This window comes from Rattus rattus, chromosome 2 (assembly GCF_011064425.1).
Source record: "Rattus rattus isolate New Zealand chromosome 2, Rrattus_CSIRO_v1, whole genome shotgun sequence".
Taxonomy (NCBI): domain Eukaryota; kingdom Metazoa; phylum Chordata; class Mammalia; order Rodentia; family Muridae; genus Rattus; species Rattus rattus.
This window is the reverse complement of record NC_046155.1, coordinates 29,732,586-29,749,910: the sequence shown is the minus strand read 5'-3', so window position 1 is coordinate 29,749,910 and position 17,325 is coordinate 29,732,586. Positions and strand designations below refer to the sequence as shown.

Here is a 17,325-nt window from a genome sequence, read left to right as displayed (position 1 = left end):
TGTTTCCTTCATTCATTTTTTTTTTTTAATTTAGTTAACTTAAGGTTGAGGCTGGGGCCTTGGGGTATGACTGGACAATTGTTCTAGGTGTGGTTTCTGTGCTGCTCTATCTCACACTACCTCAGAGTCCTTGCTAAAGCCAGGAGGCTTTCCGCATGCTGGCGTCTGGCTGCTGCTGCCTCCTGATCCCTTCCCATGCCTTTCCGGGTTCATGCTGTGTTAGCCACAGCCTTTCTCAGCATTGCTTCTGAAGACTGCTCATTGCCCTCTGCCTGGAACATTCTCTCCCGAGGTGTCTTAGTTATGGTTTCTATTGCTGTAATGATACACCAATTGGAACTTGGGGAAGAAAGGGTTTGTTCCAACTTACAGTTCCACAGCATCCCCCATCAGTGGGAGAAGTCAGAGCAGGAGTGCAGGGCAGGAATGTGGAGGGAGGAGATGCTGCAGAGGTCATGGGGGGGTGCTGCTTATAGTCTTGCTCCTTATGGCTTGCCTAGCCCCTGCTTTCTATTACAACCCCAGGGCCGTTAATGCATGGGACTGAACATGGTGGTCTGGGTCCTCCTATTCTATCTGTCAAGAAAATGACCACTGGGGATTAGCTTTCCCAGAAGCTAATCTGGTGGGAGTATTTTCTCAATTGAGGTTCCCTCTTCCAAGTGGATTCTAGCTTGATTCAAGTGGACATGAAACTAGCCAGCACACAAGGCTTCTATAGCCTTTGATCATGTGATAGCAGAACCTCCCTGTATCTTGATATCTTGATATCAAAGTCAGCAGATACAGCTGCTGACTTTGACAGTTTTCTTTTTCCAAAGGTGATGAGGTCTAGACTTTGGGAAAAGCAGGCAGCAGAAATGTCTGATTTTTTTTTTTTTTTAACTATTTATTTATTCTACGTAAGTACACTGTAGCTGTCTTCAGACACCAGAAGAGGGCATCAGATCCCAGTACAGATGGTTGTGAGCCACCATGTGGTTGCTGGGAATTGAACCCAGGACCTCTGGAAGAAGAGTCAGTGCTCTTAACCACTGAGCTGTCTTACCAGTCCAAAATTTCTGATTCTTATAGAAGTTAATATAGATTTTTATTCTCCTGTTATCTTAGTCAGGGTTTCTGTTCCTGCAGAAAACATCATGACCAAGAAGCAAGTTGGGAGAAAAGGGTTTATTCAGCTGACACTTCCATGTTTGCTGTTCATCACCAAAGGAAGTCAGGACTGGAACTCACACGGGGCAGGAACTTGGAGGCAGGAGCTGCTGTGGTAAATATTAAAAAAGGGACCTTTGTCCTTCGATTGCGCTGCCACTGTAGGGCCATATGGAACTAACTGTAATTTATCTCTGGTTAGTATCTCTCCCAGTGGCTCTCTGCTAAGCTGTAAACTCTCTTGCTCCAGCTACCTGGTAAAATCAGGGCTGTGGAAGTCCAGCATGGGGCTGGCCTACTGTGGCTCCCTGTCATGGACTCTGTTCACACTCCCCGCAAACTGCTCCCTGGTGGTTAAAATATAAACTCCCAACTACCCTGTGAAATCATGACTCAAGAGGCTGTAATTTATCAATCAGATTTATATGTTAAATTCTCAATCCACAATACAGCCACACAATAAACTCGCAAACAATTGATAAAGATATAAACCACCCATCTAGATAAGATAAATTAACCTATAGAAATCCACCCCTTAGGAAATATTCACAACGACCTGTATCTGTGTAGAGGTGAATGGGGAGGATTGTTCAGTCTGCCTCCATGTTCCTTCTCCCTCTCCTTCTAAAACTTTGTTCCCTCCTACCCTTCCTTCTTGTCCAGTGACAGGCCTCATTTTATCTTGTGTCTGCCTCACCTACATAAGGACATCAACCTATAAGGAGCTGATGCAGAGGCCATGGAGGGGGTGCTACTCTTGCTTCCCCTGACTTGCTCAGCTTGTTTTTTTTATAGAACACAGGACTACCGGCCGAGGGATGGCAACACCCACAATTGGTCCTTCCCCCTTGATCACTGGCTGAGAAAATGCCTTACAGCTGGGTCTCATGGAGGCATTTCCTCAAGGGAGGCTCCTTTCTCTGTGATAACTCCAGCCTGTGTCACGTTGACACACAAAACTGGCCAGTACACCTATTCGATAAGCACATAGTGAGTGAGGACCAGAGACTGGGCTAAGCACTATGGGTAAGGTGGAAAATTAATAAGAGAGACATTGTGTTTGGTCTCAGCGCTTACACTAGAAAGGATCTTATAGAATTGAAGTTCCATGTGTCTAGACATGGCTGTGTTTTCACACTCTCAGGACACATTGACTGAATGGTATATGTTCTGCCGGGTCCTAGGAGACACGAGTCAAAAGCTGAGTAAAACTAGACAGGGCTCTTGTCTTCATGGAGCCTCCATTGGAGTGAGGGAACTTGCTTGAGGAAGTACCACTTCCATTGGAATTTGAAGGGAGTAAGTTTGGTAATGGAAGGAGGGAACAAGTGCCCTGGGTGATCCAAATAGTATATGAGCTGACACTGTGAAGGAAGATGGCGGACTGGAAGTCTTTAGGAGAGGCCAGTGTGGCTGCAGGAACATCCTGCGTCTGATGGGTCTGAAAGGTAGGCAGGGCGTCGTGTATCTGTCACAGGCCCTCAGTCAAATTCTTGCAGTGTGTTTCCTCAGTGGGTTTCTAGGTTAATGCCTTAGAGCACTTCAGACATCGCATGCTTGGGGCACGAACCTTGAATCTAAGAGGCTCATGGAAACAGCAAGCAGAAACAAGGCTGGTCATTTGCCGGCACGGCTGCTAAAACCGACGGCCAGCTTCTTGCCACTTACTGTGGTAGTGAAGGAAGACTAAGTTCTCACTTGTTATTTGTTTTGAAGACATTTAAACATTTTTGTTTGTGTTATTGCGTGTTACTGGTGGGTTGCTTACTGTTACGATGAAACACCGTGGCCAAAGCAACTCTGGGAGGAAAGGGTTTATTTGGTCCACACTTACACTCAAACAGGGCAAGAACCTGGAGGCAGGAGCCCATACGGAGGCGATGGGGGTGGGGATGTGCTGGGCTGCTCCTCATGACTACTAGTTCAACCTGCTTTTTTATAGAACCCAGAAACAAACAGCTCAGGGGTGTCTCCACCCACCAAGGGCTGGGTCCTCCCCCACCAATCACTAATTAGGAAAATACCCTACAGCTAGGTCATATGAAATTATTTTCTCAATTGAGGTTCCTTCCTTTAAGATAACTGTAGCTCGGGGTTGGGGGCTTAGCTCAGTGGTAGAGCGCTTGCCTAGCAAGCACAAGGCCCTGGGTTCGGTCCCCAGCTTCGAAATAAAGAAAAGAAAAAAAATAGCTTGTGTGTCAAGTTGACATAGGACTAGCCAGCACAAGTGGTTCATATGACGTGTTTGCATGCGTGTTTGTAAGAATTGTGTGTTTGTAAGGGCACATGCCTGTGTGTTTAGGTCAGTAGACACCTTGTGGGAGTTGGTTCTCCCCTTCTATCATGGCACCTGGAATCGAGGTGGTCAGGCTTTGGGGAGGAGCTGGGGACAAGCACGTTTACCTTCTGATCCATCTTGCTGGCCCAAGAATGTCTTTTCAGAACCTTTCTTTCTAGTGCCCTGTGCTGTCTTGGGAGCTCACTCGTTCTTCGGTTGCTGCCTTTATGCTCTTCAGTATTAAATAGGAACAAAGATATTTCCTTTTCAAAGTCTGCACTTAGCTGCGTGACTCAGCAGCTATTCATTAAATTATAGGTATTTTTTTTTTTTTTGGTTCTTTTTTTTTTTTTCGGAGCTGGGGACCAACCCAGGGCCTTGCGCTTCCTAGGCAAGCGCCTACCACTGAGCTAAATCCCCAACCCCTAATTATAGGTATTTTTGTCTGTTAAGTGAAGACAGCACTAGCCCTGGTTATTGAGTTCTGTGTTTCTCTTTTTCCTTTCCTTCCTCCTTTTCCCACTCAACTTTTGTAGCCCTGGCTGGCCTGGAACTCGCTATGTAGACCAGGCAGGACTCTAATATATGTAAATCCAGTTTGTTCCTCCTGAGTGCTGGGATAAAAACATGCTTTTATTTTTATTTATTTATTTATTTATTTATTTATTTATTTATTTATTTATTATTACTTATTCATTATTTTTTAAAGACAGAATCTTCGTTATGTATTCCACTCTGGGCACAAAATAGGGATCCTCGGGGTTGGGGATTTAGCTCAGTGGTAGAGAGCCCTGGGTTCGGTCCCCAGCTCCGAAAAAAAGAAAAAAGAAAAAAAAAAAGAAAAAAAAATAGGGATCCTCCTGTGGCCATCCTTCCTAGTGCCAGGATTACAGCTTTGTTCATCCAGTCCTGGTTGTGAAGTCTTACTTATTGTTTTGGTAGTCAGAATTCTACTTTTCCTACTATTCATCAGCCCAGCGCAGGATAATTGTCTCGTGTGTTCTGTTAAAGCGGCCTTGCATTTTTCTCTTGTTTGGGGCTGCTCATTTCTAGGTTTACGGGTGTTTTCCCCTTTGACAGTCTGCTGGCACCAGGCTGGGTGTCAGCCTGTGCCACCAAAGATTTCAGACTGAAGCACCGGGGAACAGCTAGGCGGACCAGCCAATCAGAAGAAATTTGGCCCTCTGCAGTTTCCGTCCGCTCACTAGGAGGCGCTGCGGAGGCCTCGGTGGCCCGGACTGTCGCGGGCTGGGGCGGTTGGTGGTGGCAGCTGCCGCCATGGAGTGGAGCTCGGAGTCGGCGGCCGTGCGGCGGCACCGCGGCACCGCGGAGCGGCGGGAGGGTCAGGCGGCCGCGTCGCACCAGCAGAGAGAGGCCTCAGCTCAGGAGGATGCGAGGGGCGGCGGGAGGATGCGGGGGAGGACGGAGAGCGGCGGCGAGAGCCGGGGTGCGAAGACCGCGCTGTCCGAGGCGCGCACGGCGCTGGCGCTCGCACTCTACCTGCTCGCTCTGCGGGCGCTCGTGCAGCTGTCGCTGCAGCGGCTGGTGCTGAGCCGGACCACGGGGCTCCAGGGCGAGTTCGATGCGCGCCAAGCCAGGTACGGTCGATCGGCCGGGCCGCGAGTCCTCTGCGGCCCCGGGCGAGTGAGCCCGGGGTGGGGGAGCGCCGGGTCGGTGAGTCCCGCGCGGGTGAGCTGGGAGCCACTGTGCCCTGGCGAGGGAGTCAGGCGCCGCGGTATGCAGAGTCCCGGGGTCCTTGGGCGTACGTCGGTGGGAAGTGGGATGGTCCCGAGCGTCCTTTTGGGGTCTGAATTGCCGGTACCGGGGACTTGCCAGTCTCCCTCTTTCGCTTTCTCGGGGTGGCCAGATCAATTGAGTCTGCTTTATCATCCACTCTGTTCCTCCTGCAGATGATTGGTTGTTCACACGCTTTAGTCATCCATTCTCTTTTTCTCGAGCAACTTCCACTTTTTAACTTTGGTTAGTTCTCTGCTTTTAAAATGAGATGGAGAGTGAGGTGTTTGTGCCAGGCTGCATTACCAAGTCTTTCTGGGACGCTGGGAAGGAGTAATGTAGTGTGTGTGCTACCTTTCTAAGCACCACAGCCCTCAAATCTGAAAGCGGAGGAGGGAGACTCGGTACACCCGCTCAGAATTATGCCTATAATTTCTGAAGGTCTCAGATGAGGTCTGTGGCTCTTCTGTACTACGGATTGTATAGGTTCAACATTTTTAAAAATTATTTATTTATTAATTTTTCGAGACAAAGTTTTTCAGTGTAGCCCTGACTGGAACTCGCTCTGTAGACCAAGTTGGCCTCTAACTCACAGAAATCCTTCTGCCTCTGCCTCTCAGGTGCTGGGATTGAAGGTCTGCACCTCCACTGCTAGCCAAGGGTTCAACATTCTTTTTTGAAAGATGACCTCAGGTGCACTTGGAAATATGAGCTCTTTGATACTGTAACTTGCATCCTAAATCATGAATCCTAAGCTAGTAGGAAATTTTTAATGACCTATTTTGTTTTAAAATTGCTTCTTTGGATGATTTTACATAGAGGTTTTTGGATGGCACCTGTTGTATCCCTTCCTGTCCCACCCCTCCCCCACTGGTATCCCACTGGGTTAGTTTTGGCCTAAACTGAAGTTATTAGGTTTAGTGTGTTCGGTGAGAGGCTTGGGTAAACTTTCAGAAGTTTACCACGCCCACTTGATGGCATCTCATGGTTATACGAATGGTTTCAGCCACTTAGACCCAGTCAGGGACAATCCGTAACCATCGGTAGGAGTCAGGCCGGTGAAGCCCTGTCATCCTGCCTTCAGCAGTCACACCTACTGAATGTAGGCTCTGGTCTTGGTACTGACTTGGTATGGTGTCAAGGGAGAAAAGTTTGAAAGTATTAGTTCCTGGAACCCAGTATAAAATGATGACGCTTCCAGATCATTTTCTTGAGGTGTCTGATTTTTTTTTTTTTTAAAACACCTTTTTAGTTCCAAATCTCAAGAGTTAGAGGTAGGGGGTCTCGGTGAGTTCAAGGCCAGCCTAGTCTGTATAGTGAGAGCCAGGGCAGCTAGAGATCATGCCTCAAGGTGGAGGGGAGGCACAGTGGTTTTTGTTTTTTTTTTTCCCCAAGAAGTCAGAAGAGTTAAACTTTCTGAAGCACAGTGGAGAGGTGTTCCAAGCTGTGCTGGTGTTAAGTTTTCGGGCGTTTGTCATCATCATCCTTTGACTGTTTCCAGGGTTTATCTGGAACACATAACGGCCATCGGCCCCAGGACTACAGGAAGCGCAGAAAATGAAATCCTGACGGTCCAGTACCTTTTGGAGCAGATCCAGCTGATAGAAGAGCAGAGCAACAGCCTCCACAGAATCTCGGTAGATGTACAGCGGCCTACCGGCTCCTTTAGCATTGACTTCTTGGGGGGCTTTACGAGCTACTACGACAACATCACTAATGTCGTGGTGAAGCTGGAGCCCCAAGACGGAGCCAAGTACGCTGTCCTGGCTAACTGTCACTTTGACTCAGTGGCAAATTCACCAGGTATGTACTTGTATTTAGTCATTTAAAGTCACAAAGATTCAGCCCAGAAAGCTTATTAACCTAGCCCCGTGTAAGGACCATTCTTCTTTGACCAGCGTTTTCTTATTGTGATAGATGGGAAGCTAATTCAGTCCAGTGTAGAATGTAACGATTTAATATCCCCTAAGTTCATTATTGTTACTACTGCTACTGTAATTATTAAACAGTGGCACACAAGTCCCATGACAATACACGAGGTGTTTTCAGTACACTGAAGTACCCTCAGTTTATCAATGTGTCTGTCCACTCGTAAGTGCTTACACACTCACAGGGGTGGCAATAGGCTTTGGGGGTACTGGGTAAAGATCCCTGTATTTAAGAAATACATGGATTAGAGGATATTAGTTCTAGTAGTTTCTGTCTACTTGGAAAGTTAAAACTATGGTCCACTGAAGGTGTGACATACCAGTAGAATACTTAATATTGTCTCTGAATAGACACTGGCAAGAGAGAAAACTTGATGTTCAAGACAAGGTCTGACACAGTACCTATCTGTCAAATTAATGAGAATCCCCTAAATTGAATGTTTTAAAAATAAGATTTCTCAGAAACATGATTTGTATACTCTGGGTCTCTTTGTCCTTTCAGTGGCACAAAAAAGTGCAGTGTGCATTGTCAGAGGCAGTGGTTGGACTGGGGTTGGGGATTTAGCTCAGTGGTAGAGCGCTTGCCTAGCAAGCGCAAGGCCCCGGGTTCGGTCCTCAGCTCCGGAAAAAAAAACAAAAAAACTTCTTTCAGTTGTTTGATAGGTATTGGTTGAAGTGCATATAGCCAAAACTCACACCAGAAGAGGCAGTAAGCTTCCACATAAGTCTCAAAGAAAAGCATTACAATCAACAGTGTTAGCTTGGAGATGGTCGGTTAGCCTGAAAGTTGGAGATCAAGTTCTCCCAGAATGTAGAGTTACTGATGTAGTTGTGGACCACAGGAATTCTTTCTTGCTTTAAAAAAATATGTATTTATTCCATGCTTGATATCTCTCTCTCTCTCTCTCTCTCTCTCTCTGTGCGCGTGTGTGTGTGTGTGTGTGTGTGTGTCTGCGTGTCTGCGTGTCTGTGTGTCTGTGTGTCTGTGTGTCCGAATGCCTATGTGCATGTTTTAGAGCACTTGGAGGCCAGAAAAGGGTGTCAGATTCCTTGGTGTTGATTGGTTATCTGTGAATGGCTGTGGCTGTTGTAGGTGCTAGCATCCAAACTCTGGTCCCCTCATCTGCTGAGTCATCTCTCCAGCTCTAAGGATTCTTTTTTATTTTGAGATGGCGATGTTTTTATAAAGTATTACAGACTAAAACAAAATCACTTTTGAAATTATATATGAAGTGTGCTCATTGTATTAAATTCTAAAATCTTTTACCATGTACATACATTTCTATGACTCATAATTTTTTTTATAAAGACAGACTGGAGTCCATCTAAACTACTGATATCCATGATCTCTAAAATTTCTTCTCTATGTGCTCATATAAACTTTCACAAATAAAATATGAAAAATACCCAGCTAATATAGGCAGCTGAGAATAGAAAGTGGCATTTTACAGTGGCATCCTGAGATGTACACTTAGGAAGACTCCTCTGACTGGGTACTCCTGAGAGACACAAAGCTGGGTGGGCGCTGGCCTCATGACTAGGAGGATGTATCTGAGTCCTGGGCCTTCTGTTGGCATATTGCCCAACTTAATCTAGCTTTTGTTTCTTAACTGTTAAATGGAAAACTAATAGCTAATTTCCTAGTAGTGTTGCTCAAAGATTCAGTATAAGTTAAGGTTTAGGCTGATGTCTCTCAGAGAAAGTCTCCCTTTGGTGGTGGTACTGCTGGTAACAATCCTTCTGGATTGCTTGAATGGCCCAATGTAACTATGTAGAGTCCAGAGGATATGAACTAGCATTGACTTGAGGGAATGATATTGTGATGAGACATTTCTTTGCATTTAGAATATTTGCTTATTTGGACATCAGTATCCACACATTCATTTAAAACGAGGCAGATATGCCTTAACAATGCCAGGGACCCTAGACAAAGTCACCTTGTGCTCACTATTAATATGCTTACATTTGGGGTTGGGGATTTAGCTCAGTGGTAGAGCGCTTGCCTAGGAAGCGCAAGGCCCTGGGTTCAGTCCCCAGCTCCGAAAAAAAAAGAACCAAAAAAAAAAAAAGATGCTTACATTCTGGAGGGGGTCACATAAATGATGTAGTTGTCTACAAGCACTATATTAGAAAGACTGGGTAGATAGGTCTCAGTCAAATGTAGATCTCTTGCCTTTCATAATTCTTAGGTGGGATGGATCCTTGTAAGCGAAGATAGTAAAGAGAAAACCAGACAGGTCATTGCCGTGTGTGCACAGATGTATCTGTGTGATACCAAGGGGAAAATGAATCATTTCAAAGAGGGGGTTCATCTCTCTGCCTGGGACATTGTCTTCATCAAAGAACAATACTTTTTCTGAAAAGGGACAAACCAAAGGGAGAGAACCAGGTGGGGTGTAGCTCAGTGGGTAGAGCCATCGCCTAGCATGTGCCAGTACCAAGATCTGTTCTTAGTGCTGCAGAACTGCAGAACAGACAAACCAACCTGGAGGAAATCCCTAACCAAAGCAAAAACTCTCACAAGACAGAAAAAGGAGAAAGGACGCAGACTCTGGACAGCGAGTTGTGGGAAACATGAGTGGGAAGTCTAGTTGGGAAAGCTGTCAGACTGCTCTTCAGGGCCTGTGCCTGTCTTTGGAGATTAACCTTTGTCCTTCCGGGGAGGCAGGGAACACCCACATAGATTTTATGATCTGATTTTAGGCAAATGGGGGGGGGAGCAGAAACACCAAAGGGTCTTATATTACAGTAACATATTTTTTAAAGGTTTTATTTATCTTATGTATGTGAGTACACTGTTGCTGTCTTCAGACACACCAGAAGAGGGTGTCAGATCCCATTACAGATGGTTGTGAGCCCATGTGGTTACTGGGATTTGAACTCAGGACCTTTGAAAGAGCAGTCAGTGCTCTTAACCACTGAGCTATCTCTCCAGCCCAAAGTAACATATTTTGAATGGCATTTTCTGCTGCTGTTTTCATAGAGCCAGGTGTATAGATTATATGTGGAGTCCACTAATGAAAATAATCTTTGAAGAGCCATTAGAATTTTTTAAGCCTACTACCCCTCTTCCCCTTTTTTTAGAGACTGGATCTCATGTAGCACAGGCCTTGAACTAGCCTCATGGTGCTTTGTAGCTGAGGGTGAGCTTGAATCTTCTGATCTGAGTGTGCCACTATGCATGGTTTAAACAACTAAAAAGATTTTTGTTTTTCTTAGATTGACCCTATAACTTCCTGCATGCTAAGCAAATTTCTAGTTTAGAAATAATTTTTACCTAAAATTTTATAATACTCATACTGTTGGTGTGAAGGAAGTATCTATCAATAGTAAGCGAAGAGAAGCTTTTCACTCATGCTCCAAATAGTTGTCACCCGAATCCTCTCTGTGGATGACCTCTTTGAAGCATGAGTACTTTTTTGTGCATGCACGCCGTGCTGGGTGAGGAACACGACACCTGTCCATGCTCTGCACTGAGCTGTGCTCCAGCCTCAGGAGTGTTGTTGAGACGTCCTGAGCTGTGTAGGCTGGCCTGAGTCTCATCAGCACTTCTGTTTTAGTCACTTAAGGGCTGCATCACAGGCCTGCAGAGCTGTGTTTATTTCTATGTGTATTATTTTAAAGTTCTCAGCAGCATACCTGGACCCAGGAATTGATGCCAATTAGAAGTAATGTTAGCTACAGAAGGACCTGGTTTATCTTCTCAGGTCTGCTGTGTGGTGTCAGGTCTTTGGTAAAAGAGACATCTGAGTTATTTTGGGGTGGCTTCACTTTCAGGGTAATTCTAAATGGGAAGGGATGTCAGTTTGTCACTGAGCCTTCTCCCTGTCCTCTGACTGTCACTTTCTCAAAGGCCTTTTGACCCTTTTCTGTTCTTTTCTAAGACTCTGGTACCCTTAGAGTAGGGAGGATGAGTGGGAGGTTTAACCTGTTAGTCAGCTGCATAAAGGTAAGTGCTGTTACTTTCACTTCTCTGAATAAAGAGAAGTGTTACTGTTTTGTTTTTCACTTTAAAATAACAGCCTCAAATTGACAAGAAAATGTTTATTTCATGTGTTCTGAGAAGGGGCACATTATACTCCCTGCTCTAGCAGTGCCCAGGTAACCGTTAACTTTGTTTCACTTTCGCTAATGACTAAACAGTCCAGTAATCACCAAGGCTAGTGTGGTTCATGTTGTTTCTTTTTGGGCAGAAGTGGGGTTTAGACTTCAACAGAGCCTCCCCTAGGTTTTCAGACAGAAGGAGGAAAGCTAATGGAGGATGTTTCCCAGGTGCGGCGATGGTGCTGTGAAATCTGTGCAAAAGGCCTGTGGGGCGGAGTCATCAGTCTGCTTTCTAGACCTGGAAATAGTGAACGAAGTGACAGAGATAAAATTCACCCTACATCCTTCCTGCTCCTGAGTCCTCACTGAACACTGTGATACTCTGTGTCTCCCCTCCCCCACTCCCCGGAAGTGCTACTGCCTGAGTTATGGTCACGTTGTGTTTCCTTACTCTAAACACCCAGTAAGCTTCCTATTGTGAAAAGAATCAGATGAGTAGAAAACAGAATCGTGTCCTGAACTCCAGGGTGCCTCCCTCTGCTCACCTTGTCTCCACCTCAGCCCTTCTACTTGGTTCTCTCCAGGTGCCTCTTGGCTGCACTGCTTCCTCTGTAGTTCACTGTGCACTGGTGAAGCACGAGGATCCCCTCAAACACGCTAACAAGCTCATGAGATGCCTCACTTAGAAAATTTAGCAATAATACTGTCATCAAATAGCCAGTCCCTTTAACTACCTCTCATGGTGCCTTTAAGATCAGCACTTGGGGCCCTGCAAGTCAGCCCCCTTTAAGGGTGCCTGCCACCAAGGTTGCCTGCTTGCCAGAGTTTGGACCCACAAGACAGAATGAAACCCTGCACTGTCCTCTGACTTCCATATGTGCACTGTGGTATGTGTGCCTCCCAACCCCCGGCACACAAGATAAACACATAAAAATGTTACAGCAACAGATTGCATTCAAACAATCAGAGTGCTAGGGTCCTTTTCATAATCTTTAATTAATATGATTTTCTGATGTAGAGGCTGGAGTATCTGACTGCTGTACTTTTCAGTGCTGGGACAAGCACAGTTCACTCTTCTGTGTCCTACCATTCATTCAGGTGCCTTTGTACTTTTCCATTACTTGATCCCTTTGGAAAAACCTTAAAGCATGCAGTGTTACTCCCTCTGTAAATGTGGGGTGCTGCAGTGTTTATGATTTTGAAAGAACACTGCAGAGAAGAGGAAGCCACGAGTACCAGAAGTACCCAGAGGATGGGGGATGAGGCTAAATTCCAGTTGGCCTTAGGCTCCATCTGGCTAATTGATGCCACAGCTATTGAGTATGTACTGAACGCATGGTTCCACCAATCACATCATCAAGGAGACCAGGCAAGGATCTTGCAGGGCTTGTCTTTGTTGAGCATAGTTGTCACCCTGTGATGACAGAGTTATGCTTCTGGTCACACAGCTATCATGCTGCTGCTCTGAGGAGAAACTCCCTCCCAAAGCAGTAACGAAAAGCACTGAAACTCTGAGAAGTGCCTCTGTTTTTCTGACCCAAGGTGCCAGTGATGATGCCGTTAGCTGTGCAGTGATGCTCGAAGTCCTCCGGGTCATGGCAGCCTCTCCAGAACCCCTGCAGCATGCTGTGGTGTTCCTCTTTAATGGTGCAGAGGAAAATGTCTTGCAAGTAAGGTTTTATTGTTTTACGTATTTGGGTTGAATTATGATGAGAGTAATAATGATTGGTAACAATGTGTTTTATTAGTAATAGGAATAGTATCATAGAAATAATATGCAAAGTAAACACTGTACCTAGTAGTGGTTTAAAAACACCCATGCGTGTAGAGTGCTCCGTATGTTAAAGCTCAGCTGAGAACTGCCTACCTCCTAGGATGTGATCTTTTGTTTGTTTTCACTCTGGTCTTTGAAGCAGGGTCGTGCTGTGTCTCCAAGGCTGGCCTGGCATCTGTGATACTTCTCACTCCGAATTCTGAGTGTTGCTGTAACCAGAAAAGTCCTCTTCTGACCCCTTTTACCCCTTGAGGTCAGAGAGATGAGAAGGTGCAGAGCACTGATGCTGACCTTCTGGGTTATCTCGCCTCTTTTTCCTTCTAAACTTTTGCATATTCTCACAGTGACTTTCTGCTTGGCAAACTGAACACCACCATTTTGTATAGGAAGAGAGCTTGAGAGTCTGTGTCTCAGAAATGGTTTTTTGCCCTCATAGTCCCTGTCTTTTCAGATAGCCATTCTGCGTGCAGATAAGCAAAATAAAAACGTAGTTTAACCTACATTTGTTTTCTTTCCTCATTAAGGCAAGCCATGGTTTTATTACTCAACATCCCTGGGCCAGTTTGATTCAAGCATTTATTAACCTGGAGGCTGCAGGTGTCGGAGGGAAAGAACTTGTGTTCCAAACAGGTATGTGAGGCTGTGCACTGAGCAGTTCAGTTCGACAGTGGAAAGTTTTTCAGTGTACGCAATGAGCAATCTCTTGGATGAGGTTGATTTTTAAGGCATGAATGTGTATGGCAATGTGTACGTTGGTATGGGTGTACATGTATGTGCGTGTGCATGTATCTGCACTGTGTGCTTGTGTGCATGCTTATCGTAGCCGGAGGTGTTAACATCAGGTGTCTTCCTCAATACATCCTACCATTCAGCTAGTCTGGCTGGCCACCGAGTCCCATCCTGACGTGGACAGCATGTGGCTCCTGGGTAGTACGTTGTATATGCAGGCCACACTAAGTTATTTAGTTCTCAAGCGTGAGCACACGCTCCTGCGCTGCCACTCTGTGGATGAAGAATAGAGGTGAGGGTTTATCGTGCGAGGTTTTAGAGTTGGTAAGTGACAGCGGACTGGAACGAGCGACTCAGGCTCAGAGCCGGGTCACAGAGAGTAACTATTGGAATATATGCTGCTTGGTCGGCCGATTTATTTTTCTGGGAAGTGAGACCTCAGTTGAGGAACTGCCTCCGTCCGATTGGCGTGGGCATGTCTGTGGGCACTTTCTTGATTGGTGGTGGGTATGGAAGGGCCCAGCCCACTGTGGAAGTTCACTCCCCACAGGGAGTCCTGAGTTTGTAAGAAGGCTGAGCAAACCATGGAGAGCAGCCGCCCCCATGGCCTGTGCTTCACATTCAGCCTCCAGGCTCCTGACTAGAGCCCCTATCCTGGCTTTTGTGATGGACTCTGTAACCTGTAAGCCAAAGGAGCCCACTGCTCTCCAAGTTCCCTTTGGCCAGCGTTTTATCACCACAGCAGAGAAACAAATAAGGACATAATACAATGTGATTATTATTAATTATGGATGATTAGGGTATCAGGGCTTTAAAATGATAGAATTAAAATGAGAAAATTTACTCACAGTTTAAGAAATTTAATTTCGTCACTGAATTATTTGAATGCAAAAAAAAAAAAAAAAATCCAGCAAGTACATAGCCAGAGAGAGTTTTAATTTTAGGGCCGTGCATTCCTGAAGATAACAGGGTAACCACTAAACATCGTGCACTCCCCATCCTAGCAGAGTCCAAGTGCACAGACGTGCTCTGTGGGGCCTGCTCAGACCTGACTTGGAAGGCCCCCCTTCTGTCCTGCCCTGCTACACACAAAGCTTTGGTCACAAGCTGCCTCTGTTGTTGTGTGAGTCAAGGCAGTCTCAGCTCGCATCCCTGGCTGCCCTTGAATCAGATCCCTCTGCCTCTGCCTTTAGAGTGCTGGGATTACAGCCACGCCGGCCTGACTTGCTGGGAGTCTTAACTGTGAGTAGTGTTTTGGGTGAGAGGGGCTGGAGGATGTGAGTGAGTCGATAGGAACTTCTTCTGTAGTCTTAAAGACATTCTATTATTTAAGTTTTGAAATTACAATAAGTGCTGTTTTATAACCTGAACAGCATCATATCTCAATTCTCTCAAACTTCAAACTTTACATTTATTTTATTTCAGTTACACCTTTAAGAAATTCAGGGTTGCCAGTTTGATGGTATAAACCCCAGCATGCAGTAGACAGAGACAGCGGATCTCTGAACTCTAGGTCTGCTAAGGCTACATAGGGACACCTCAACACCACACACACACACACTCGCACACATGCACACGTACACACAGAGTTAGAATTAAAATGCTCATTTGTGTCCAGATATAGAATCATTTTGAAATTCCATATTGCTGGAGATTTTATTTTATCTAAACCCACATACATTTAGTAAGGACTTGGGCCTAATCAAAGCCAACAAGACTTTTCATCTCTCAAAGTTTTCTCCTTTCTCTTTAATCAGTGAGAAACAGCTGGACTCTAATGTATGTAGGGATTGGTAGCTGCTATCCTCTCGGGCCCCGTTTTCTTGGATTTCATGCAGGAGGAACACAGGCACCAAATCAGAAAGGGGCAACAGAGAAGCTAAGCGAGGACACCGAGGACTGGTGTGAAGCCCCAGGCTCGCTGCAGCAGCAGTGTCCCGGGTACCCTGTCAGGAGTGCACTGTGAACTTGGTGCTGCCATCCCCATGCCTTTAATTTATGCAGCACCTGTCCTGTCCTCTGCTACCCGGGTGAAGTTCAAACGACTGCGGCTGTGTTTCTCTGCATGTCTTAGTACAGTCTACACACAGAGTTTGGAGAGATGAGGCACAGCTCAGCTCAGTGTTCACCTTCGCTGGCTCTGATTAGGCCCAGGTCTTTCCTCCTCACTAAAGGAATGTGGTTTTAGATAAAAACATCTCCAGCAATGTGGAATTTCAAAATGAAAGTTAGCACCAGTCACAGGTAGGTGGGTGTCTGCTGTGGGACTAGGTCAGGGTGGCTGTGGCAGTGGTCGGGGGAGGAGAGTCAAGAGCTAGTGAGCGTCCCAGCCAGTGTGAACCTAGTGCAGCGCTGATCCCTGCCCTGCCTGCCCTGCGGTTCTCTGTGCTGGTAAATAGTTCCCGGAGTACCTCCTTCAGTGTATGTGCAATTTAAACATCTTACTCATTCTAAAACCTGCTTATTTTAAGACACTCCCCTGGAAGAAACTCATAACAGACTTGCTGAGAATATCCTTCTCATCTGAATTTTACACCATTCTTTGTGTCTTGTTTTGAGCTTATCTTACTGGTTTAAGGATGTGCCTGAGAGGGTGCTGGAGAGATGGCTCAGTGGTTAAGAGCACTGACTGCTCTTCCTGAGGTCCTGAGTTCAAATCCCAGCAACCATATGGTGGCTCACAACCATCTGTAATAGGATCTGATGCCCTCTTCTGGTGCGTCTGAAGACAGCTACAGTTTACTTTTATAGAATAAATACTAGAGTTAGAGGTGTCTGTGAGCCCCTGACATGGGTGCTGGGAACTGAGCTCAATCTTGATAATTGAGCAGCAAAGCTCTAACCACTGAGCAGCTCTGCATCTCCTAGAACATTCATCATCTTTCCTAAAGGAATCCCTGCACTCCCCAGTCAGCTGTCGTCAGTGTGAATTTCCTCAGTGCAGCCAACCACATGTGGTCTGTGGAAACAGAGCTGTCCGACTAACCCTGTATTGTGTTGTTTTGTTTCGTTTCAGGCCCTGAAAATCCTTGGCTGGTTCAGGCCTATGTCTCAGCAGCTAAACACCCCTTTGCTTCTGTGGTGGCCCAGGAGGTTTTTCAGAGTGGGATCATTCCTTCTGACACCGACTTCCGAATCTACAGGGATTTTGGGAACATTCCAGGTATTTTGTCTGTGGTCACCTGGTGTTGTGTCACAAAAACAAACTTTATTTCTTTTTTAAGATTGATTTATTTTATGTGAGTACACTGTAGCTGTCTTCAGACACACCGGAAGAGGGCATCAGATCCCACTATAGATGGTTGTGAGCCACCATGTGGTTGCTGGGATTTGAACTCAGGACATCTGGAAGAGCAGTCAGCACTCTTAACCATTGAGCCATCTCTCCAGCCCCAAACTTTATTTCTTGAAAGTTGTAATAGCTTCTGAGAGGACACTATATGTGAGATATTTTTCTTCTGACTCACTGTCTTAGTTAGGGTTTTCCTGCTGTGAACAGACACCATGACCAAGGCAACTCTTATAAGGACGACATTTAATTGGGCCTGGCTTACAGGTTCAGAGTTTCATTCCATTATCAACGTGGGAACCTGGCAGTGTCTAGGCAGGCATAGTAGAGGAGGAGCTGAGAGTTCTATGTCTAGAAGAAGACTGGCTCCTCTGGCAGCTAGGACAAGCCCCTACCC

General features: G+C 45.9%; 1 protein-coding gene across 2 annotated transcripts in view; it reads left to right on the top strand.

The window, feature by feature from the left end:
• The first annotated feature begins 4,652 nt into the window (after nt 1-4,652).
• The window catches only part of Ermp1 (endoplasmic reticulum metallopeptidase 1), a 32,944-nt gene continuing 20,271 nt past the window's right edge, over nt 4,653-17,325 (top strand). The window contains exons 1-5 of one of the 2 annotated variants that reach the window (XM_032891781.1): nt 4,653-5,028; nt 6,666-6,967; nt 12,679-12,806; nt 13,435-13,540; nt 16,656-16,802. In XM_032891781.1, the coding sequence (XP_032747672.1) occupies nt 4,709-5,028; nt 6,666-6,967; nt 12,679-12,806; nt 13,435-13,540; nt 16,656-16,802 (1,003 nt within the window). In that variant the 5' untranslated portion in view covers nt 4,653-4,708. The remainder of the gene's footprint in view (nt 5,029-6,665; nt 6,968-12,678; nt 12,807-13,434; nt 13,541-16,655; nt 16,803-17,325) is intronic. The other variant, XM_032891782.1, reaches the window with a different exon arrangement.